The sequence below is a fragment of the Beauveria bassiana genome (assembly GCF_000280675.1).
Source record: "Beauveria bassiana ARSEF 2860 unplaced genomic scaffold BBA_S00007, whole genome shotgun sequence".
In the NCBI taxonomy this organism is placed as follows: Eukaryota; Fungi; Ascomycota; class Sordariomycetes; order Hypocreales; family Cordycipitaceae; genus Beauveria; species Beauveria bassiana.
The window spans coordinates 727,027-749,742 of NW_007930842.1; the positions used below are offsets into that span (position 1 = coordinate 727,027).

At 54.1% G+C, this 22,716-nt stretch overlaps 8 protein-coding genes across 8 annotated transcripts; 5 read left to right on the forward strand and 3 right to left on the reverse strand.

The window, feature by feature from the left end:
- Positions 1-51: 51 nt before the first annotated feature.
- BBA_03445 (amino acid transporter) lies at positions 52-812 on the reverse strand (the record flags this gene model as incomplete). The annotated part of the gene is made up of 3 exons (XM_008598542.1): positions 52-126; positions 211-402; positions 723-812. 3 exons carry the CDS (start codon positions 810-812, stop codon positions 52-54), a joined length of 357 nt encoding a protein of 118 aa, XP_008596764.1.
- A 1,967-nt stretch (positions 813-2,779) lies between these two features.
- BBA_03446 (MFS transporter) lies at positions 2,780-4,266 on the forward strand (the record flags this gene model as incomplete). The annotated part of the gene is made up of 4 exons (XM_008598543.1): positions 2,780-2,962; positions 3,068-3,172; positions 3,229-3,462; positions 3,550-4,266. The coding sequence occupies 4 exons, from the start codon at positions 2,780-2,782 to the stop codon at positions 4,264-4,266; spliced, it is 1,239 nt and encodes a 412-aa protein (XP_008596765.1).
- A 327-nt stretch (positions 4,267-4,593) lies between these two features.
- Positions 4,594-5,307, reverse strand: BBA_03447 (extracellular protein; the record flags this gene model as incomplete). Its single annotated transcript, XM_008598544.1, has 1 exon — positions 4,594-5,307. The coding sequence occupies one exon, from the start codon at positions 5,305-5,307 to the stop codon at positions 4,594-4,596; it is 714 nt and encodes a 237-aa protein (XP_008596766.1).
- A 1,704-nt stretch (positions 5,308-7,011) lies between these two features.
- On the reverse strand, positions 7,012-8,621 carry BBA_03448 (PLC-like phosphodiesterase; the record flags this gene model as incomplete). The annotated part of the gene is made up of 4 exons (XM_008598545.1): positions 7,012-7,118; positions 7,178-8,049; positions 8,272-8,510; positions 8,580-8,621. 4 exons carry the CDS (start codon positions 8,619-8,621, stop codon positions 7,012-7,014), a joined length of 1,260 nt encoding a protein of 419 aa, XP_008596767.1.
- A 2,011-nt stretch (positions 8,622-10,632) lies between these two features.
- On the forward strand, positions 10,633-12,361 carry BBA_03449 (C6 zinc finger domain-containing protein; the record flags this gene model as incomplete). Its single annotated transcript, XM_008598546.1, has 5 exons — positions 10,633-10,769; positions 10,849-11,081; positions 11,149-11,357; positions 11,415-11,587; positions 11,662-12,361. 5 exons carry the CDS (start codon positions 10,633-10,635, stop codon positions 12,359-12,361), a joined length of 1,452 nt encoding a protein of 483 aa, XP_008596768.1.
- A 671-nt stretch (positions 12,362-13,032) lies between these two features.
- BBA_03450 (C6 finger domain-containing protein) lies at positions 13,033-15,216 on the forward strand (the record flags this gene model as incomplete). Its single annotated transcript, XM_008598547.1, has 6 exons — positions 13,033-13,090; positions 13,162-13,174; positions 13,230-13,239; positions 13,302-14,111; positions 14,172-14,282; positions 14,338-15,216. The coding sequence occupies 6 exons, from the start codon at positions 13,033-13,035 to the stop codon at positions 15,214-15,216; spliced, it is 1,881 nt and encodes a 626-aa protein (XP_008596769.1).
- Positions 15,217-16,049: 833 nt separating this feature from the next.
- BBA_03451 (Protein kinase-like protein) lies at positions 16,050-17,639 on the forward strand (the record flags this gene model as incomplete). The annotated part of the gene is made up of 1 exon (XM_008598548.1): positions 16,050-17,639. One exon carries the CDS (start codon positions 16,050-16,052, stop codon positions 17,637-17,639), a length of 1,590 nt encoding a protein of 529 aa, XP_008596770.1.
- A 1,171-nt stretch (positions 17,640-18,810) lies between these two features.
- On the forward strand, positions 18,811-22,031 carry BBA_03452 (pathway-specific nitrogen regulator; the record flags this gene model as incomplete). The annotated part of the gene is made up of 2 exons (XM_008598549.1): positions 18,811-18,920; positions 19,025-22,031. 2 exons carry the CDS (start codon positions 18,811-18,813, stop codon positions 22,029-22,031), a joined length of 3,117 nt encoding a protein of 1,038 aa, XP_008596771.1.
- Between the last annotated feature and the right edge of the window lie 685 nt (positions 22,032-22,716).

The window sequence follows — 22,716 nt, forward strand, 5'->3', positions numbered from 1 at the left end:
GAAATAAAGAAAAAGAAAAAGAAAAAGAAAGAGGAAATAAGGAGAGAAAACTTACGTGAGGAGAATCTCCCAGGTGCCCATGACGCAGGTGGTGAAGCCAATCGTGGACATGAGCCGAAAGTTTCTCTATCCAACGCCCGAAAAGGCTGGTTAGTGTCGGACAAGACAGAAGACCAATTGCAACCTGGAGATGTAATATAATATACACACTCGAAATTGTTGCTTTTTGCCCATGCGCTGCATATCCGCGCGGTCAGCGCTCGTGAAGCCCTCTTGCAGCTCCTTGTTGAGGGCTTCATTCCACGATGCGCTGCCACTGACATTAGCGTCGTCAGGCTGCGCTTCGACATTGCCGGCCGTCGCGGGCCGTGGTGACTTCTCCATGTAGTTGTCAAGATTTCTCTTTTTTTCAAATCAGAAAAAAAAAAAAATCAAAAAATCAAGGTGGTTTAATCGTTCACCGCTCGGCCGTCCACTAGATGCTGGTTTCGCACGCAATCGTTTGCAAGCGTGAGCACGCAAATTTTCCAAAGGTATTAAGCAGCGAGAACAAACAAGAGAAAGACTATGCTAGTAGAGACAAAGCCAAAACAGAGGTTCGTTGCAAAATTGTCCTTTTCTCTCTCTCTTTCTCTCTCTTTTTATCCCCCTCGTTAGTGGTGGAGAAGAAGAGAGGGTTGACAAGGTCGGGCAATGGGTAAGAAGCGACAGCAGGGAAAAACAAACTCCTTGGCGAGAGAAGGATCCCCCTTCTCTTGGCGGGAGAGCCCCAGCTCAAATACAGGTTTGTTTTCAATCGAATCAACAGGCATTGTCATATCAGTATGGAAAAAGAAGAAGAAGAAGAAGAAACATCAGCTGCGGCTGATATTCAGCCTTTGGCTCACCCGAAACAGGTGGCGCGCGGCTGGCGTGCCGATTCCATGTTCAGCCCTTCAGCACACAGACAATACCCCAATCTTGGCCTAGATTGATTGTACTGCGTGAGACTTTTTAAATCTATCTTGAATCTTGTGTGTGGCGACTCGGCCGCCTTCAGACTATGCGCCTATGTTACGAGCCACAAGTACGAGTTGTGTGAGAGTACAAGTTCCTCCCTTTTTTTTTTTTTTTTTTTTTTTTTTGCCGATAGTCTTTGCCGCACGAGAAATCTCTGCTACTATTCAGGTGGGAAATAATAACTGTATCTAGCCTTGAAATTAAATCGATAATTGCGCCGTTATTATATCGTCCGCCTTTATTACCCTGAGCCTCGCTATGCGCCCACCGATCGGTGCGTTGAGCCTAACAAGATGTGACCAGTATTATTATTTAGTTAGTTGACTAGTCTCGATTATTTCTTGTTTTTTTGGTCTTTTGTTTACTTTTTTCATTTCCGTCACGAGAAGATGGGTTACACCGCGGCCAGTGCATAAAAAATTAAACGTACATTATGACCTCAATGCACGTCACCCTGTCGATGTGCACATGGTGTCTAGTGTCCACACATTGACGCCATTTGTGCACGATTAAGATGAGCTTGTCCACAATCATCGTAAAAAAAAACCATCCATGAAAACCTCGCCGCGCATATCTAGCCATTTGCCACGGCGCAAAACAGTTGTCCGCGGTCAATGTTTTTCCAGCAGCAGTCCTGTGGATTTTTGCAGCGGAGAGCCCATCAATGCAAAGATGGGGCGCGGCGTATTCCGTCGGCATGTTATTACTAAAAAACTTGACACGAAATTGCTCATAGTAAATGAATTACTCACCAGATAAAAACCCGGCTCATCGTATCAGTATTCGAGTTGATGATACAAAAGAAAAGTACTCCGTATTGTAGATTAAAATGTCCGGAACCAAGTGGTTCGGATTCCCAAGACCAACCCAGCAAGACAAGACCTTGGCAACTCGATTGTCTAGGCTTGGCTCATGGGGTTTTGGATCTCTTGCCCTTGACGGCCCGCCTCCCGCCTCCCGGCCAAGGCGAAAAAAAAAAAAAAAAAAAAGAACGAAAGGAGAATGAATCCAGATCCGGCTCGGCTGTCGCCAACTGTGGCTTGCCTCTCGTCGTCGTTCGTAATATAGAAGCCATTGCCGTCACAGCATCAACAGTGAATGCCAATAAACTTGTATATTGGCAATTCCCGTCCTTATCATCGGCGGGGCCCTTTTCATCCGGTCAAATTCCTACATTAAATCACACGATGGGGGTCTTGTCCCATTTTGGTCTGTGCCGCAACCCGCTTCCTGTCTAGTTAGTTGCTGTCGTCTTTTCGCTTTTGGCCCTTTTTTTTTCTTCTTCTTTCTTCTGTAACTACGAGCTGTTGTACGTGACCTTTCGTGGGGTTGCTAATCTTGGCTATTTTATTAATCATCTGCCTATGTAGCTGTTGCTGGACTCCTACGCCCATGTATTATTTCATCAATCTCATCTTCTCATCTGCACAACTCCATCTTTTCCAATCCAACCATCTTTCCCGGTCTGCAAGGATAGTTATAATTCGGAGCTCGGCTCACTATCCGTCTATCCGTCTCCGCCATCCATCTCCTCCGGCTCCTCCTCTCCGCCGACTCCTCTCTTGACGAAATTCTCCTTCTCCCGACGACTTAACCCAGCAAGGTCTCTTTTTTTTCGCTTGTGCTCCGGTACACCATGGCTGGGCGGTAGGCACTTTAATTCCTTTCTTCTTCCCATCTTTGTCCTTTTCCCCCTGTCCGCCGAGCTCTGCTCTCTCTGTCGATTGAGAGCCCTCTCCCGACTTCACCGCCGCCTCATCAAAGTCTCTCCGGCAGATACATGGCCGGCGCGGGCGTCAACAACCACCTGCCCGCTGGTCCCGACGACCACAGAGCCTACATTGTCATTGTCGCCATTGTCGGTCTCATCTGGAGCGTCCTCGTCTTGTGCATCCGCGTCTTTATCCGCGTCCGGCTGACCGGACCCTTTGGCTCGGATGATGCCGCCGCCTCGCTGGCTACTGTACGTGCCGCCGCCGCCGCATGAACAATCCCCGCTCAAGCACAGTTTTCGTTTTGGCAGCATTCTCGGAAATACTAACACGTAACTCGTTGCCGCCGTGCATAGTTGATTGGCGTCTGCCAGACTGCGACTGTCCTATACGCTGTCCGCGAAGGCGTTGGCGTCCGGAACAATGACGCCTTCGCGGACAGCATGGATTCTGCACTAAAGGTTAGCCCGTCGCAAACATTTCGATTGGGCAAACTCTTCTTACTTACACGGCGCAGGCGTATTATGCCAGCACAATCATGTACATTATGGCCATCTGCCCGGCAAAAGCATCCATGTCGTTGCTCATAACCAGAGTGAGCCGACAGGCTGCTGACAAGCACCTGCTCGGCACGCGTATTGTCACCGGCATCATCTTCGCTTGGGGCTTAGCCTCGGTATTCATCGTCGCATTACAATGCGGGAGCACACGACCGTGGGATCTGACCGCAGCTGGACACTGCAAAGGGCTGGTACGTTTCCCCCACCCAATAAAGTGCCGCTGATGCCAGCTTAACCCCCTTGGCCGCCACTGACTTCGTCTAAAACTTGCCCTGTAGTTCCCGCGCTGGCTCGCCGTCGAAACATTCAGTATAGTGATAGAGGTCCTCATTTCCGGTCTCGCCTTCTCCCTCGTCCTCGGGCTCGACATGGCCCTGCGGACCAAATTCATCGTCGTATCCGCCTTTTCCGCACAGCTCCTCGTCGCCATCCCCGTCAGCTACCGTCTCGTCCTCCTCCGCGACGCCCTCCGCAACTACCAGTCCCACGGCGGTGGCGGCGGCGGCGGCGGCGGCAGCTCCTCCGTCATGTTCACCCTCGCCGACACCACCATCGTGACGCAGGTCGTCATGCACTTTTCCATCATGGCCGCCACCTTTCCCTGCTTCCGCCAGTTTCTGCAGGCCTTTAACAATGACTTTGGCGCAACCACCAAGATGGGCACCGGCGACGACCCCCGCTCGGGAGACGGCAGCCAGGACGCCGCCGTCGGCCCCCACCGCCGCCGCCGCAGCATCGATAGCTTCGCCATGTCGGTACTGCGATCGCGGGATGGTAGCGGCGATGATGCGGGTGCAAGCGCAGAGGCGACAACGCCAGAGCAGGAATCTGATACCGAGGTCGAGGGCGTTTTAGTACCCCTCATGCCGCACCGAGACGGCCTACTGACACTGGCCGACGATGGCGGAAGCCTGCAGAGCATGGGCAGCGACCAAGCTATGATAAGGAAAGATAAAAGACTGCATGATAGATCAGTTCGTCGCATTGATTCTTGATCGGCGGTGCACCGACTCATCATCTTGATCGGAGACGGTCACGTCTTGAGTGGAAAACTTGGCCATTTTCAGCGTTCGAAAAAGAATCGGCTTGGACGCACTGCAGAATCTTCTGATTGAAACGACTGTGAACTTGTCTACATACAACGAACCCATAATGATCTTGCCCACACTATTTACAAAAATCGCTGCTCAGCAGCATGTGGCAAGAATCTCTCCATACCCCACCAAACGTGACGGGGCCATATTCTCACAGAGTTGCCACTTCAGAACTCATCTTCAGACCCCATCGGCCAAATATCAAAACGCTCACATCGTCCCAGTGTCTTAGTTGCACTTGCCACGAGGAGGCGACGTCCTGCGTGAGATGTTGTCGACATCCGGACCTGGCTGAGGGAAGAGCACGTCAAACGTCTCGACCGTCGAGCAGCCATTGTTGACATTGGCAGTAAACATGGCCGGACGGGAGGCAAACGGATCAGCGGGACTGCGCTCATCAATCGCCGCGGCGTCGGCGTCGGCGTCGGCGGCGACGGCGGCGCTGTCACGGGGCTGAATGGTGACGTGCGCGCAATTCATGTACATTTCGCGGTTGCCGAGGTTGTTGAACCAGGACCACGCAAAGAGGGCCTCGCCGGCGGGCGTGTCGTTGGGCAGCGTAAACGGCCAGGTGCTCTTGAGCGGGCAGCCGCCGACGTACGAGCGGATGGCGGTAAACGTCTTGCCGCCGTCGTACGAGAGCGAGACCTGGCAGCTGCCGCCGTTGTGCGTCGCGGAGCCCTCGACGCTGAAAGTGTAGCTGCCGCCGGCCCTCCAGGTCGCGACGGAGCGGCCCTGCGGCGTGTTGAGGAGGCGGTGGTAGCCCTTGCAGGGGAAGTTGGCGCCGCTGGCCTCGAGCGGCCCGTTCATGCTCCAGTCAACGTCGGTGGTGTAGGGGTTGTGCTTGGAGCGGAAGGGGGCCGGGTTCGTCATTTGCATGTGCGCGGCGGTCAGGGAGACGAAGCCCATGAGGGCGGGCAGGGAAAGAAGAGGAAGCTGCATGACTGCGTGGGGGAGTCAAAGGAGAGTGGTCAAAAAGGAGAGTAAGAGTGAGATTGGGATTGCAACTTCTTGTTGGTGCTATCGATGGCATCAACATTTTGTAGGATCGAGGTGCCCCTTTATGTACTTTCTGATATCTATCCTCAAGATGTTGCACTCGAGTTATCATTTGTCTGCTGGCTTTCGAGGAGACGTCATAATAGCCTGTGATAGAGCCCTCTTGGCAGCAGCATCGGACCAGTTCTGGTGGAAATGACTGCTCAAGCTTTCTCTGGCTCATCCATACAAAAGTGACGATCCTGAAATGTCACCATTCATATGAACAATAGACCACGAGTCCGCAATGTAACCCTCGCGAGACCATCAGTCTTGCAACGATAACCAACCGTGACCCGTGTACACAACTTCCGAATGCGTCAGCTTCGATGCCATGACAGGGGATACATACGGCTTGATACTACCGAATCGGGAAGTTGCTTTTTTACTTTATAGGTTCCATTGCCACCAAAGAACCGATGCTAGGCCCGGGCCAAGGGCGGGCGGTTGGCATGACTTCTCATGTCACAGCCAAGCCCTTTTTCTGGCCCCTCCCGCAACTACCCATGACCGAAAAGGGCGAAGAGGGACTTTGGATGACATACGGAGAGACACCAGACTTGGCCGTTGTGGAGGAGCTGCGTGCTTGGCCAATGGAGCTAAACTAGCTGACGAGACTAACTAAATAAACCAAGGCGCTCCCATGTGCAACCGTCCACATGGGCAAAGCCATTTTTGCCGCCTTTGGTCTGGTGCACGCGTTGCGTAGCGCTAGTCTGGACGAACAATAGATTGGGAGGGCTGGTTTGTAGTCGACGAGTTGCTCCGCTCGTAACGTTAACTTACTGGGCAGCCCGACTTGATTGTTCAACTCAATAGGGTGATGATGTCCTTGATGATTCGCCCTTTTTGTCCACCACCAAGACGAAACAGGAATGCCATCAAGCATCACTCACGTTTCTGTGGCTTGACTTACATGCATGCGCGACACTTTCTCTCAGATTGCATGAGGCGAATCATGGGCCGTGGCATCCCCCGCACCTTGGAGAGGGGGGTTCCCGCGTCGCAAGTTTTGCATTCATGCACACTTGCAAGGATCTCGCATTTCGACTGACACACGTTGCCTGATCCCGTCTTATTTGCTGTCGGGCCCGCTCAGATGCATTTCGGGACATGGCAGCTTCCTGATGGGGCCACAAGGAGGTCTCAACGGGAATGCTGGGTTCTGGTCTCGTGGGGGCGGGATACCAGTATATTGCCCGTTACTCAACCCGGTCGTCGCGAGGGAGGAATGCTCTAATGTGATTGGGCAGTGATGAAACTCACACCCTGCCACAATAGATTAAAGGGAACAAATCAACCGTGTTGGACGACTGCAAAAAAGTGTTATCTAAATTGAACAGGTGGAAGAATCTCATGCTACGTGTCACCAGCACAAGGGCAGCAAAAGAGGTGGCTGTTGATATGCCAGGTGCCAGTGCAACGACTGGCCAGATTTGATTGTCACAAAGGTAGTGATTTGTTGCTCAGGACTTCAGAGATTAAACGAGGCAGCTTTTTCGTACTATAGTAAGTTTGCGTTGGACGTAAATCGTCATTGCTTTCTCTGAGCTGTATGGTATCGTAGCATCAATAAATCGTTGCCGTGTACATCGCAGCTGCTGCTCTTTACTGAATGCGCTCAAGTCTTGCCGTGTTGGACATGTCATCTGCATTGAGATAATCAACACCGAGGGCCGCCAAGGGCTCCCACATGTATTCGCCGGGCAGATTCCCTGTCACAAGCAATGTTAGTGCATCGCTTCCGGCCATTACAGAACAGCAAGCCACTTACAGTAGCGGACCTTGAGTCCAGCCGCGTGTGCAGCGTCCACTTGAGACTTGACCTTGGCTTTTTGCGCATCAGAAAAGGCACCAGCGCTGCCCGGGCTACCAATGGTATCCTCAAAGTCGGCCGACGCATAGTAAGAGTTGAGCGTGTTGTACTTGGACTCGAGATTGCCGAGGCTGGCATCATAAAACACATCACGGTTCGGTACACCGGAGCCCGAGTTGATGCGGTCAAAGGGGGCGTTGCCGCTGGCCACGACCGTAACAGCCCGCTGGACAAATCTGCCCCCAGCGACGTGGCTCAGGTAGTTGCCGTCACGGAGAGGCTGCAGAGCAGCAACGACAGCGTCAAGTGTCTTGGTATCGGATGTCTTAAAGTCCACCATGAGCACAATCTTCTGTTCCGGACGGGCCTTGTAGATTCCGTTCTCGCCGGGAGAGCCGCCGTTGTTGTGGTCGAGGATGGCGCGAAGGGGCTCTGTGTACTGGACACGCAAGGTCCGGCCGGGGGTCGGAAAAATGTGGCCGATGATGACATCGCCGCCGGAAAGAAAGACGTCGGCTTCAATGGCGATACACCCGGCGCTAAAGGCGGAAAAGACGGGAACGTCTCGGTCGTAGTCGTTGTGGCTGTGGCAAGCAACTGGCTTGATGTTGTTGAGAGAATCAAACGGCCATGGGCTCAAAGGAGGGCCGGCACCCTTGTTGGCGCTCTGGGCAGAAATGGCAGAGCCCTCGAAAATCTTGTTCACGGCATTTTCCTTGGGAGGTGTCTCATAGCCCAGAGCATGGTAGGAGATGCCATTAGGGCCGACCTGCCACGTTCCGCCCTTGGTGTCCTTGTTGTCGGCGCCAGAGCATTGACCACCGTCTGCGCTGAGAGCGTTAAAGTATTTGACGCAGTCGTTTTCTGATTCCTTGTTAATGCTTGAGTTTTTCGCAAAGGTGACGATGATTGCATACTGGCAATTGTGTGGTCGGAGTTGATCTTGTTGTGAACCTCAACTGAAGGTGGCGCATGTCAGCGAGGAGCGCGTGTTTGTACTGGAACTTGAAATCTTTGCAGACGTACAATTCACGAAACCCTGGATGCCATACTCTGAAGGATTTTTGCCACCGTTGAGAAAGACCTCGGTGGAAAATGAAAGATAGCCATTGGGCTTGACAGTCTTTCCGTTGGCAGCAGAGCAAAAGGCCTGCACGGCAGAGGAGAAGCCTCGGCGCTTGTCAGTGCCCTGGCCAATTGTCACATCTTCCCTGGGCATCCAGGCTGGGCCACAGCTGGAAATGTTATCGGTAGCTTTGGCCTCGGCCGGGGCGGCAGTGGCGAGAGGGAGCTGTCGGAAGATTGGTTAGCCGTGGCTGGCTGAGGCGCAAGCGCGTTGTTATCACACGGTTAAACGGACCAGAGTTGCGGCCGTGGCCAATGTGAGACTTGCAAGCTGCATGGCTGTAATGAAGGTGACGACGACAACGACGACTACCTACGAAACGGAGTAGCAATTGCCGACTAGGGTCCTCTTCTTTATAGATTTACAAATATGAGGGTAAATTAGGTGGAAAACGCACGGTACGCTCCTCATGCAGGCTGTAAGCACTGAGACAGCAGCTGATCAACGACTAGAGCATTAATGCGGTTCGTATTCATTAGGTTGGCCGGCGCTAAACAGTTGCCGCCGAGCCTATGATTTGTGCACATGGCAACTGTTGACAGCCCCATCTGCACTTCTGCACTCTAACTCGAGGCAAGATTGCCAGCTGAGGATCTTATCTGACGCTAGCGTGAAGCTTCGTGGTAACTAATCCGTAGCTCTTGCTCGGTTACTTGGTTCAACGTTGATCAAAGTTAGGTTGTTCAAAGGTGATTTCATTGCTTGAAGATTTGTGGACTCTTGGGTGGACATGTATGGCTTTTGAATTGTCGGGATTGGACAGTCAACTGTGTCTGTGCTTTCTGTATGCGAAGAGACTCGGCCGGTAAATGAACTTGAATGAACCAATCGGATCTATTGGAGAAAACAGACTTTCTGGCACAGCTATAATCAACTCCGCAGAAAAACGCCAAGGTATCGGATCAGTGACTGGCGGTCAGATTTTGCCTGCTTCTTGTCGCTATTTTAGGGTTAATAAACCAGGCACTCGGAGCATACAAAAAATAGGACGGTTTTCCGACCATTCTAGTTATAGGCAATGTATTAGGCACGAAAAGGCGAGGCATCGAGGCTCCAACATGCACATGGTTGCAGCAGGACCGAGTTGAACGGGCGGCAACGCGCGTTGGGGCGCTGCGGAGTCAAAGGAGGACAGCCAATTGAGGAGAGGCAAGTGAAGAAAGAAAATCACGATGGCGAGGATCGGTGTCGTATATGAAGATCGGGCAAAAAGGCTTGCCAGGAGTATTTTTTACAGGTAGTAATTACCTAGGCAAAAGACGACGCCCGCTGCCAGCCTCCCGGTACCCCCACCCCACTGTACTCCGTAAAAGCGTCTGGGTGATTCCGAGCAGCCGTTCAGGCCGTTGGTTGTATGGGGATTTGATGGCGGTTGCTCTGATTTTACCGAATTACCTTGGACCCTACCCTATTTACTACTCCGTACCTACCTAGGTAGGTACCCACATACCCAGACCTTTTTGGTGCTGACTGCTCAGCTGACAGCTGGGCACACACCGAGGGAGAAGTAGTCGCTACCTAAACTACCTACCTACGTAGCTACCTAGGAAGGTACCTATGTTCAGGTACCCTGATTGCCTGACAGCCCGCTAAAGTGCGCTAAAGTGCGCTAAACTGAGCTACAAAACAACATTTCAGGGTCTTGCCCACTGCATTAGCCCCCCACCAAGGTCCCCTTTTACCTCGATATCATTCATGCACTTTTTAACTACTACTTGTCTTGCCTACGCACTACGCATCACTTTGATCCATCAACAAGAATCACACCACACGCAAATTACGGCAACCTGGTGGCCTCTCAGCATCGTGAGAGCAAGCGGACAACTTCCAGGTGTGGAATCGACCCTGGCTTCTCCTCTCAGCCACAAGCATCCTCCACCTACAGGCACCCCTACATGACATGTCACAATGTACGATCGTGGCCATAATGTACGATCGTGTCGTTCATCCCAGACACTCAGACCTCGCACAACGTCATCTATTCCTTTGCTTACCGCTGACGCCTCATGCGCCTGTCCCAGCTCTTGGCCTTGCACTTGCCACGAATACATAGTCGGTTCCCATGTGCGCCCGCAGTCATGGCCTTCAAACTTCCTACATTTAGGTCCCTTTCGCTCATTGAACTCGCATGAGGACTGCTTGTTTGCAATTGGCGGGGAATCGCAATATTACTGATCAAAACCATGCGCCCGCTTGCACGCCCGCCAGTCTACACCTGCCCTGACCGAAGCACCCATTTAACAAAGAGCATGGCCGCTTGTCCACGCAACCTTTGATGCAACTCAAAATGCCCAAGAAGCGAGAGAATCGGAAACTGAGTCCTTCCAGCGATAACAGCCTCGACTCGAGCCCCAATGACGACCAGCCGCGCCTTCGACGAAAGCGATGGGCTCCCAAGGTCAAGACGGGCTGCGTCACTTGCCGGTCAGTCTGTTATAGATAAATTCCAGAGCACCTGATATCGCCACCCCCAGCTGTTAGCGTTCTAACTCCGAATTTACAGTGTTCGCCGCGTCAAGTGCGACGAAACAAAGCCGCATTGCAAGCGCTGCACAGCTTATGGCTACGTCTGCGACGGCTACCTGACAGCCACAACCTCTGCCACCTATGCCGCCTCTGCGGTTCAGAAATCCTATCATGTCCGCAGAACCACTGCCGCTCTTGAGTCTCTCCAACTTGTCGTAGAAAGTCGGATCGTGCCTCCCGACTGGGATTTCATGGAGTCATGTCGTTACTGTACGCACCGTCCCCTGTTCATTCTGATTGTTTCCTAGTCTGAAATCATCAATCTTCGGTGCTGCAGATATCGAGACAATATTGCCTGTGCGTCAGCGCGACATTGACTTTCCTCAGGCTGGCGTCCTCAATCTTGCTACTCGTCACCGTCCTTCATTTCTCCTGGCCATGACGGCCCATCGTATCGGTCTGATAAGCCGTGCCCTCGACATACTACCACACCCTTCGCACATGAATTCCATTACGCCCCTCTGGAATCATTTACACTCATCCATGGTATGTAGTATCCAGGAAATCAATGCAAACCTTGAAGGCGGCGCTCCCTATTGCAAGGTGCTGGCTCTCCTCCGCATTACGGACCTGCTTAGCGTCGAGCTCACCCTGCTCGGTACAGCTTGGCGTGCTCATGTTTCAGGGTTCCTCGCCGTTCTCGACAATTGCATCAAGTCTGATATCGTTCTGCCCCCGTCTCCAGTCTTGAAGACTGCCACGCAATTCCACGTCATGTAAGAACGTTCACTCTCCCAAGCATTGCGCCATTATAAAAAATGGCCTATACCTGAACTAACCGAGGGCGTAGCACGGCTGCGATTGCCAATACGACGAGTCCTGCTTGTGACCAAATCGAGGAGCTTGACAATTTTACTTTAGCCCAATTAGTCGATTATTACTCCGTCCAGATGTATGCAGAAATGCCCTGCCCAAGCTCCCTCTTTCTGGAAATGCTTCGCGTCACGGAGCTGCGTCGGCTGGCCATGACTGGGGTCGGCTATGACCGCGCTATTGCTCCTGTTGTGCGCGACGTGCTAAATTGTATCGCTTCTTTTATTCCTGAAACCTGGGACGAACCTTACGGCGTGCCGGATCAGGCCGAATTCGTGCTGATGGCGCGCGTTTTCAAGTGCTCGGTTGCGCTCTATGCCATCCTGTCCCTGCCGCCGCCGCCGCCGTCGGTATCGAGATTTGAAGTTCTGGAATCATGGGCTATAATCAGGGCTGAGCTACGCCAAGAATTGATGCAGCTCATGCGTGAGGCGCTTGGCGTCCTGCGTTCCAAAGCCGCGCTGTGCTGGCCCGTGGCAGTTGCGGGTGTGGCGGTTGCCGACGGCTCCGATGAGGACAGGGAACTTGTCCTCTCCACATTTCGGGACAGCGAAGGGGAGCCGATGGAATGTTTTTACGTGCCCAAACATTACATTGAAAAGCTGCGCGGATTCTGGGCATCTGGCAAGCGTGGCTGGGAAGACTGCTGGGATGAGCCGTTTGCTCCAATGGCATAGCGTTCAACGTGGGTACCGCAAGTCGTCCAGGCATTTGTGGGATATGAAGGGGCGTCAGTGGTTTGATATATCGGTGGTTTTCTTTGTGTGCAATGCTTATTATGTTGCATGTTGGTGTTACTCGTTGGTATACTGATTTGTTGAGGCTTTTCGACAATGTCCACACGCTACAAATAATGCTTTGCAAGTTGTGTCTTTTGATACCTGTGTACTCTCTACAGGATGGTTGCAACGACCTTTACGAATCAAGACTCTCATGACTCAATTATTGACAGATCATCCCATGTTTTGCATGTATAGTAGCCACGGATTATAGGTCAATGGCGCACCGCCCCGTCAACTTCCGCGCCGTTTTGCCAATCAGGATGCTCCGTACCCAGATGCCGCGTGCGTGTGGAGGCGCCGAGAAAACGACGCCGCTTAATAACACGAGTCATGCTCGCCTGTACAAAACCCTATGAGATGGCGCCCCGCCCCTCGAAGATTCGATTCTGACAAAACATCTGTCAAATCGCCACGGGATAGCATCCTCAACCGTACGTCGTGGGAATAGGGACACGCGCACTGGCCACCCAGGCATTGTCGAGACATCTACTGGAGCATGTGAAGCGGGTTTGCAGACGCCTCGTCTGCGGCCGAAAACTCAACTAGGAAGCGATCGCAACGACGACATGTTGCTGTATACCAAACGGGCGCTGCCCAAAATACCCAAGAAACGCTCGCGAGCGGGTAAGTCTCAGCCTGTTTCTTTCCTTTTTTTTTTCTTACAAAATCTCATTGTCTTGTTTTTGCTGAATCAGGTTGTGATTTCTGGTACGTCGCCTTTTCTGACAGCTCATCCCGACCACTACTGACGATTCGCCAAAAGCAGAGTGAAAGTAGGCTACCGTCCAGCAGCGGAACTGCATAAATATCCAATCTGACGCCGATGTGTTTCTAGAAAAAAAAGTGCGACGAAGGCCGTCCCGTCTGCGCGCGATGCAAAGAGGCTGACCAAGAATGCGTCTACGGGCCGCCGAGGCCGCGGCAGCGGAGGACCGCCGCGCAGATTGAGGCCGAATCTGCCCTCGCAGAGAGCGCCTCTACATCGTCCAACCTTGTTGTGCGGCAAAACAGCGTAGCAGAGCCGTCGCTGTCTCCGCCCACGCCGATACTGGACGATAGCTGTCTCGGCGCAATTGTCGGCGACGCCAACGAATTGGCTGAATTGGCCGACAATGACTCGACAACGAGCACGGCCGCTGATACTCGTGACGTGGCCGGACTCGACACGCGCGCCCCCCACGCCAGTGCCCTCACCAAATGGTCGTCGCCGTCGACGACGCACCGCCCCCGCCGCCACGCGGGCGCCTTTTACGCCACGCCTCACCTGGAGCTCAATATGCCGCTGTTTTCGGAATTCACCACCATCAAGGGCCGGCGTGGACTGTTGGACCACTTTGCGCGCGTGCTGTCGCGGCTCATTGTGCTGCGCGAGGACGCCGAGGGCGGCAACCCGTTTCAGCGGCTGGTGCTACCCATGTCGCGGCGCAGCCCCGCGGTGGCGAGCGCCATCTACGCATTGTCGAGCGCACACCTCGAGTTTCGTGGCGCCGGCGGCGCTGCCGCAGACGTCGGCGGCAGCAGCTGGACGAGCATCGAATTTCACTCCGAGGCGGCGCGCAACTTGGCGGGCTTGATTGAAAAGGGCGCAGAGGGTAACCAGAATGAGCTGCTGGCGGCTGTTATTCTGCTGATATACTACGAAGTGGTGAGTGTGCAAAATTGTAGGAAATGGAACTCTGGTTGGGGACTGATTGTTTCTTTGTAGTTGGTGCATCGTGAACGGTCTCAGATCGTTGATGGACATTTGAAAGGTGCTCTGGCTATTCTAAATAGCGGTCCCGCAACATCAGATCCAACCAGAGCGTTTCTCGAGCGTGTGAGTTTCTCTTGGCATGCCCACGATTACAGATTCACGGGCTAATGACAAACAGGCGTTCCGGTTCTACGACGTTATTGCGGCGCTTTCTTTCCGAACGCCGACCCTCTCACCCGCTCCCGCACCCGGTGGCATGGGCCACTTGCTGCCCTTTGACAGCAGAGGCACCCCGCAGCCCGCCGGCAGCGCCGATACCCTCCTCGGCATGGCGACGTCGCTATGGCCTATTGTACACCGGCTTTCCAACCTCGGCGCACTCAAAGACCGCGTGCTCGACGCTGCATCCATTGGCAATTCTGACCGCGCCGCTCAACTCCGCGCAGAGCTCGACGCGGAGGCGGCCGCCATTGAAGCCGCCCTCGTCGCGTGGGAGCCCGAGCGGCTATCCTCCCCGGACCACGACGCCAACAACACCACCGCCCTCACCACGACGACCACCACGGGTCCTCTCCGCGGAATCTTTAGCAACGCGCGCGCGTACCGGCACTCGTCGCTGGTGCACCTCTACCGGAGCATCCGCGGGCTGCGGCGCGAAGACGCGACGGTGCAACGGCACATGCGGGCGAGCCTGGCGTGCTGTGTCGAGGCGGTGGAGAGCGCGGGACCAATGGGAGCGCTGCTGTGGCCGCTATTTGTGGCGGCGTGCGAGGCGCGAACTGAGGAGGACCGGGCGCTGGCGACGAGGGCGTTTGCAGGCATCGATAAGCACCAGGGGATGGCGAATATCGAGCAGTCGTGGCAGATTGTGAGGGAGGTGTGGCGGCGGGCGGATGTGGCGGAGGCGGAAGCGGAAGCGGAGGGGAATGAGGGAGGCGGCGCGGAGGATATAGGAGAGAGTATAATGGAGGGTGGGAAAATATCGGGAGGGTTTGGAGAGGAGGATCTGTGGCGGCAGGTCTGTAAGGATATGGGACTGGCGGTTGTGTTTGGGTGAGGAGACGACGAGGCAGGTCAGAGGGCCATTGATGATGGCTAGATGGTGCTAATGCGGTGAACAGTCTACGCATTACATTGCACAAATGAAATCATAGTACATATCTCATAATATAAATTCAATGTGTTTGCTTCTTGGTTGCTTTGTGGTGGTTGTTGCAGGATTGTATGTGATGCCATGTGTCGTTGATGTGTTGTGTGTAAACGATGCTTGAAGAGGAGTCGGGCGCTCAATCATACGAAGTTGGGCGCGACAATGACTGATGACACGCCAACGAAGGGCAGATGAGCAAATCAGAACGGCCACGAGATCAATTGTGCGACGCGACTGATGCGTGGGCCTGGTTGCACAAACTGAGATAATGCGATGTCATTCACTTCAAGTGTGATGGCCACTACGTAGGTACCTTATTAGGGCCCTCTGCCCAAGTTCTTTAGCGGGAGAGGAACTTTACTGATAACGGCACTGACGACCATGGTGAGTCGGATAATTCCGAGCAGCACTGTATGGGAAATTGGAGATGATTTTACTGAGAGATTCACGCTTATCGGATGTATTGTCAGAAAATTATAAATTAGGATGAAAAGTGTGTTTTCACTACGACATGCCTCGAAAACATGCTCAACGGGAGAAAACATGACAGAGACTTAGTTATGTCAGGAAACACACGCCAGATCTGACCTTGCCGTATTTATATAAAGAGGTCACTCTTTTTCTTGTAATGGCCAGATAATTTTGGCGCATCTACTTGAACAGCAAACGACACATGTACGCCTGCTGCACATGTGGACGGTGCAGGCTCTCTTAATTGATAGATTGCACGTGTAGCGGCAATGACAGCTGTCGAGCTCCGTTGGGCCTCCACTCCGTGTTACGACAACTTCACTTGCGACATGGAGGACCGAGCAGATTACGACGAACTCGCCTGGGACCGATTTGATCAACAGAGAGACCAGCTGCAGAAACAACTTTTCCGTCTCTCCACGATCAAAAGCCTCCAAGATGTCGTGCAGGCAACTTTTGCCCAAGAGGCAAGATGGATAAGCCCTGTGAATATTGGCGGATGGAACATTGTGTTTGTCTTTGAGCTTGCGGCGTCAAATTCAAGGGTGGTGCTTCGTCTGCCAAGTCCTCATGTGGCTCACTTTGCTGGGGAAAAAACGTCTTTGGAAACTGCGACGATCAAGTTTCTGTCACAGCACACAAACGTTTCCATTCCCACGCTGTTCTCCTCAGGCCAGCATGCCAACCTTGGCCACTACATCATTCTCGAATTTATTGAAAACACTGGGCTGCTATCGCGCGCTTTAGCGCAGCCCAACGAAAACAAGGAGGAAGCTCCGGTCCTGAACATGGATATGGCTGGTTGTGAACTCGAGGCTCACCTATATGACGTCGCAGTCCATCTACGGCGTCTCTTCCAGCCAAGCTTTCCAGCTATCGGGTCGTTCACCCAGAGTCCGCAAGGTGATTTTGAGGTGGGCGGCAGGCCACTCACTCAAAACATGTACAACATGACATATCTCGCCAATATACCACCCAGTGTGCTGCCGGCTCATGACAAAGTCTATCACACGGCGGATGACTGGTATATTGCTTTGGCGGAAATGCACATGCTGCAGCTCGCCTTTCAGCACAATGACCTTGTCAAAGATGAAGACGACTGTCGAAGCAAGTATGTTGCTCGCCACCTGTTCCTGGAGCTTGCTCGCGCCGGTAAGCTATCGACCTTTGGTTTCAGCGACGATACATGGTCCGCTCAGTCAAAGGGCAGTCTGCGCGGGCGATGCAGAGCTCCAAGCAATACAGGACCGTTCCATATCTGGTGTGATGATTTTCGACCCGCCAATATGCTGTTACACAAAGAGCGCGGCAATGGCAGCACAATCATTGACTGGGAATTTACATATGTTGCTCCAACGCAATTCGTCCTTGACCCGCCTTGGTGGTTATTGTTGGATGTACCCGAGATGTGGCACTCGGGAATGGAGGATTGGGCGCAACAATATGGCCGATGTCTGGATATCTGGCTTCGGGCCATGAAAAGGGCAGAGCAGGATTCAGCCGAGACGCCAAGTGACTACCTACTTTCCGAGTACATGCAAGACAGCTGGACGACTGGTCGATTCTGGCTCAACTATGCCGCGCGGAAAAGTTGGGCATTTGACAGCGTTTTCTGGAGGTACTTGGATGAAAGATTCTTTGGCGAGCGGCCACATACACCTGACAGCCGAGAACCGCATTGGAGAGCAAGGGTAGAACTGTTGAATCATGCGGAAAAGATGGCCATGGAGGCGTTTGTGGACAGAAAAATGAGAGAGACCAAAGACAAGGTCCTGCGGACATGGGATGAGCAAGAAGCGCAAGACCGCAAAGTCGACGTCTTGTTCATTCATGACCAGTGCGCAGATCATGATAACTAATTTCGTGGTAGACTCTATTGACTGTTTTGTCCGATTGACTGTAGTACATACACTATTTTGGAGATCTCGCCGATTCGGGGCTGAAACAAGGGGGGAAGCGTAGAATTACCCTAGAAGATGGACTGAATGTCAAATCAAGTTGAGAACCACGGTGAGGTGGTTTGTGGTAATGTGGTGTGCTGCTCGTAGGTGCCTAGTCTGGGCACGACGCATATTTCAATCGATTTCAATACATCCATCTGTGGTTTTTTATTTTATTTTTTGTTTACTTGAATTCTGCGATTTCCCGACTGTTGCAGCTGTGCCTCTCTGTGCTGCTTGGCACTGTTGTGGTGCATGATGCATCGCTTTCAATCTCGCGCTGGTGTGTGTGCCTCTCCCACCCTGGACGTGAAGTTGGCTGCTGAAGCCACCGACGAGGCGACGACGAGAAGCAGTTTTTCTTGTTAGACTTGAAGGAAAGAGAGCCAGACTTTTGACTTACTACTCACCACCGCAAAATCTAACCATGCTCGTTTTTGGCCACCTTTGATCTCTTCTCTCTCTGTCAGCAACACGTTGAGCACGAGCTAGCCATCCACCCGCACGGCGTTTGTCCCGTCCCAAACGTCCATCACCGACACCACCATGTAAGGTCGCGGAATCGCAGTCGATGCAGCCGACGAGACAAACCTGCGGCCCTGAAACTTGGTCCTAGCCTAGAAGATCCATACGTCTTTTTTTTTTCCTAATTTTTTTCAAACTGCTTTCATCGCCCTGCATCTTCTTCATCGCTAACGCTGCACTGTACCACACCAGCTGACAACGGGGCTGCACGACGCCAAACGGACAGCCGCCCAACCCGCCTTTTATTCTGCCCATCAGCCTCGCGATATTCTTTCCTCAAACACCCAGCCATGGTCGCCATGCTCTGAAACATTCATTCTAATCCGACATATCCTCTTCAGCTACACTCGTCTGCATTTTCAGCCGCCTCTCGACCGCCTTCGACGTGCTACGAGCTACCAACACCACCACCAACCACTCATCGTGACGCACCAGAGCCCGCCCGCTCCCTTGCGACAACCACCAGCCCAACCGGCCCAGTCTGCTCACCTCCCTTCATCTTCCCTCCATCCATTCACCAGTAGATCGCCGCCCACCTTTCCGCTCGCATAGCCATGATCAAGTCATGAATGTGACCTTTGGCAAGTCGGACTCTTCCGCCGCCGCCCCGAGGCAGATTCGCTTCGTCCACAACCAAGGCCAGCCGCCCTCCAAGCGCCGCAGGATCAACGCCGCGTACGTCGTCCCTCCCCTCTTCTGGCGGCCCTTTTCTCCCTCCCCCCCCCCCCAAAATGTCCAGAATACGTGTTTTGCTAATCCTGGACCTTTCTCCCCCGCAGATGTCTCACGTGCAGACGCCGCAAGACACGCTGCGACGGCGAGCGCCCGACATGCTCGACCTGCACTAAAAACGGCCACAAGTGTCTGGGCTATCCCGACGAGAATAAGCGCGACGGCCCCGACGTCGCTGACCAGTCCATCGACGAAAACGATTCGGAGACAGTCCCCATCACGGCTTCGTCGTCTGCTGCGCGCTCTCGTCCCGGCCCGCCCACCGGCGCCGAGCCCGACCGGCCCTCCCGAAGAACGGACGGTGATGCCGGAGACCGCGATACCGCCACACGCGCTCCCGCCACTCACACCGACTCGAGACCTCATCGCTCTCCAATTCAACTACCTCTGGGTGCCCCTCCGCGTGTCGCAGCCACCATGACCACGCCTCCCACCGCCGCCCAGCTCACGCCCACGGGTCTCGAGCCCTCGCCCTCGCTCTCCTCCAGCCACCCGCCTCGGACAGCCTCGACAGATGACCTGCCCTCATCCCCGACAGCCCTTCGCCGAAATCAACACTACACTTGCCGCATCCCCTACTTTCGCTACTTTGGCCCCACCGCGATCGTCCCGGGCTTCAAGCAAATGGTCGTCTCCGTGCGAGATCGTCGCCTGTCCGCCTCGGGCGCCGGCTCCCATCCAGGCACGTCGCCCTTGTCCACCAACAGCGCCGTCTTTGCCTCCAGCTCGACCGGCAACAGCGACGTCGTTGTCGACGACCTGCCCTCGTACGATCCCAACGCCGCTGGCCCCGTCCACCCGCTCCTCCTGCACCTCGCCGAAATCTTCTTCACCCACGTCGGCTGCAACTTTCCGTTTCTCAAGAAGGAAAAGGCACTCCGCCATATCCGTGAGAAGAGGGTCGAGCCCATACTTGTTGACTCGATATGCGCGCTGGCCGCCCGCTTCTCCGACTCGCCCGCGTTGACAGGCGGCAACAACAAGATGCCCCGGACCGAGCGTGGCCAGGTCTTTGCGCAGCGCGCCAAGCAGGCCACCGTCGACACCTTTGCCTGTCCCAGCGTCGAAGCCGTCCAGGCATGCCTCTTGATGGCCTACGAGGGCTTCGGCGCCAATCAGGACAGCGCTCTGTGGATGTACCTCGGCCTAGCCATTCGCATGGCGCTGGACCTGGGCCTGCAGAAGCGCGTGGGAATCAAGTATCAGGGTGAAAAGGATCCTTGGAACACGCAGCAGCGCAGTCGCGGCACCAATGACCCGGAGAGCCCCGAGGACCGGCGTCGCGATGACGGGGATCTTAGCGAGACAGGGCAGAGAGAGCTGGAACAGGAGCGAATCGACACATTTTGGGCCGTCTTTGTCCTTGATCGCATCATTTCTTCTGGTACAGGCCGTCCCGTCACACTACGCGACGACGACTTTGAGCTGCCATTCCCCGAGGCCAGCACAGATCCCAGCACGGGCTGGCCGATGCTCTTCCCCGTGCTTGTGCAAATCATCCACCTCTACGGACGCGTGTCCGATGTGCTCAACTACATTCACAACGTCGAGGATCTGACGCAGGAGCGCTGGAGCAAGCTCAGCGCTTTTGAGCACCAGCTCACGCGACTGTACAAAAACTGGGGTCACCGGCTGCAATTCAACGTCAACAATTTCAAGCACTACCTCAAGGTCGGCCAGGGCAACATCTTTATCCTGTTGCACCTCTGGTTTCACGCCCTCTTCATCAATCTGCACCAACCCACGGTGCTCATGGCCTTTGGCGAGCTGCGCAGCGAGCTCCAGCTACTGCCCGACAGCCGCGAGCTGAGCATGAGCAGCGCCAAGACCATCTGCGATATCCTCTCCTTTGCCGACCTCATCGACCCCAAGAGCTTCATTGGCAACCCATTTACCAGTCAGCCTATCTACATCGCCGCTGGCGCCTTTCTCATGGAATCGAGCGCCAACGCTTCCGAGGGACCCTCGCGCGAAGCCTCCCCGCCGCCGTCCTCCGCCACCGTCGCCACAGACCGCAAAGCCGCTACCGCCGCGACCACCACTACAAGCCGCGGCCGGTCCTCGCGCCACTCACTGCTCGCCTCGGCCGCCACGCAAAATTACCAGCGCTGCTACAACTCTCTACAGGAAATTCACGGCTACTGGGGCGGCATCAAGTACCTTTTGACGGCACTGGACCAAAAATCAAAGGGCATGCGCGACGTTGAGACATACACGACCGAGGAGTACGAGAGCACCAAATCGCTGATGCTGCCGCCGCCCGTGCAGGCCAGTATTGGCGACCAGCTCAGCCGCCTCCACAGCCAGGGCTCGCCCATCCCTCCCGGCGCCTTTGCGTGGAGCTTCTCGGGCACGGCCAACTCGCCAAACTCCAACTTTACCGCCATGTACCAGGCCGCCGCCCTCAACAGCGCCAGCGCCCTCCACACCAGTGGCGGCGCCGGCGGCGGTCCACCCAGGACACAAACGTCGACGTCGGCATCCAGGCCGCCCGTGCCAGCGCCCGCGTCCCGTGAGGAGGGCGGCACGCCCCCGGGCAACATGATTTACGACCCCATCCGTCCGACGCAGACGAGCACCATGTTTCCGCCGGCAGTCCCGCAGCCCAACCTCTCCGCACTGCGGCACTCGCCACACCAAAGCGGTGGTGGCAGCAGCGGTCACAGACTGGCGCCAACCGGGCTGCGCTTCGACGGCGGCGTCAACGACGAAGCCAAGATTTTTGCGTCCCCACACCCGACGTACACGCCGACAAGCCAGCACTCGAACCCGTACGAGGCGTTTTCGCCGCCGCAGCAAGGCGACGGCAGTCAGCCCATGTACACCGCTGCTGCTGTCGCAGCCGCCGCGGCCATGACGCAGCAGCCGCAATTTGGCACGTGGGGTGGCGGGCCGATGATGGGCCAGATGGACGGCATCACGTTTAATAGCCGCGACATTGACGTCGAAGAGCTGGGGCTCCAACAGGATCTAATGAGCGGGTCGTGGCTGGATTTGACGACGGACGTGCTGGGCTTGTTTGAGAGCCCGGAGATGCACAACCACGGAACTTGAAAAATATGACATCTTTTGTACACGTGCGTGTGTTTCTTTCTGATGTCGCATTGCAAAGAAGCGAGCAGTGTATATTTTGGCATTTTGGTCCATTTTGCTTTGCGTGTTTTACTGGTGTTGGAAGCGACAGCGTAAAGAAATGTTTTGCATCATGTCACCGTTTGGCGCATCAGGCGTTTTGAATATTTCTTTTCTACCTTTCTTTTCTACCATGTACTCTGCATAAGCAAGGGCGCTTTTTGGTTGCATGATGCGGAATCCACTACTGTTTTGACTGAACCAGACATGTTGAATAAGGCTTCGTCTTTTTTCTTTTTTTTCACTATTTTTCTTTTTGGTATGAAAGTCTATATGCAGCAAAGCAATACCCTCTTCGCAAGACACCAACTTTCTTCTTCTTGTATTGCGTAGCGCCCTGGTTCTGGTTGCAAAGGAGCTCCAAAAGTCGACATCGTACAATGTCATTTATTCATCTTGAGATAGAATAAGAAGAACGATTCGAGTCTCAACGCCGGTTCGGAGACTTGTTTCAAATACCTGGCTGATTGACTTGGTAGAGAGCCGACGTTGGAAGTCTTCTTTCTTTGGCGGGGTAGGGGTCCAGTGACGGCATACATCCCATTTATGCTGACCACGATGAATGAATGGTGACAACTTTTCTACAGAAAAAAGAGAAAACAAGTAA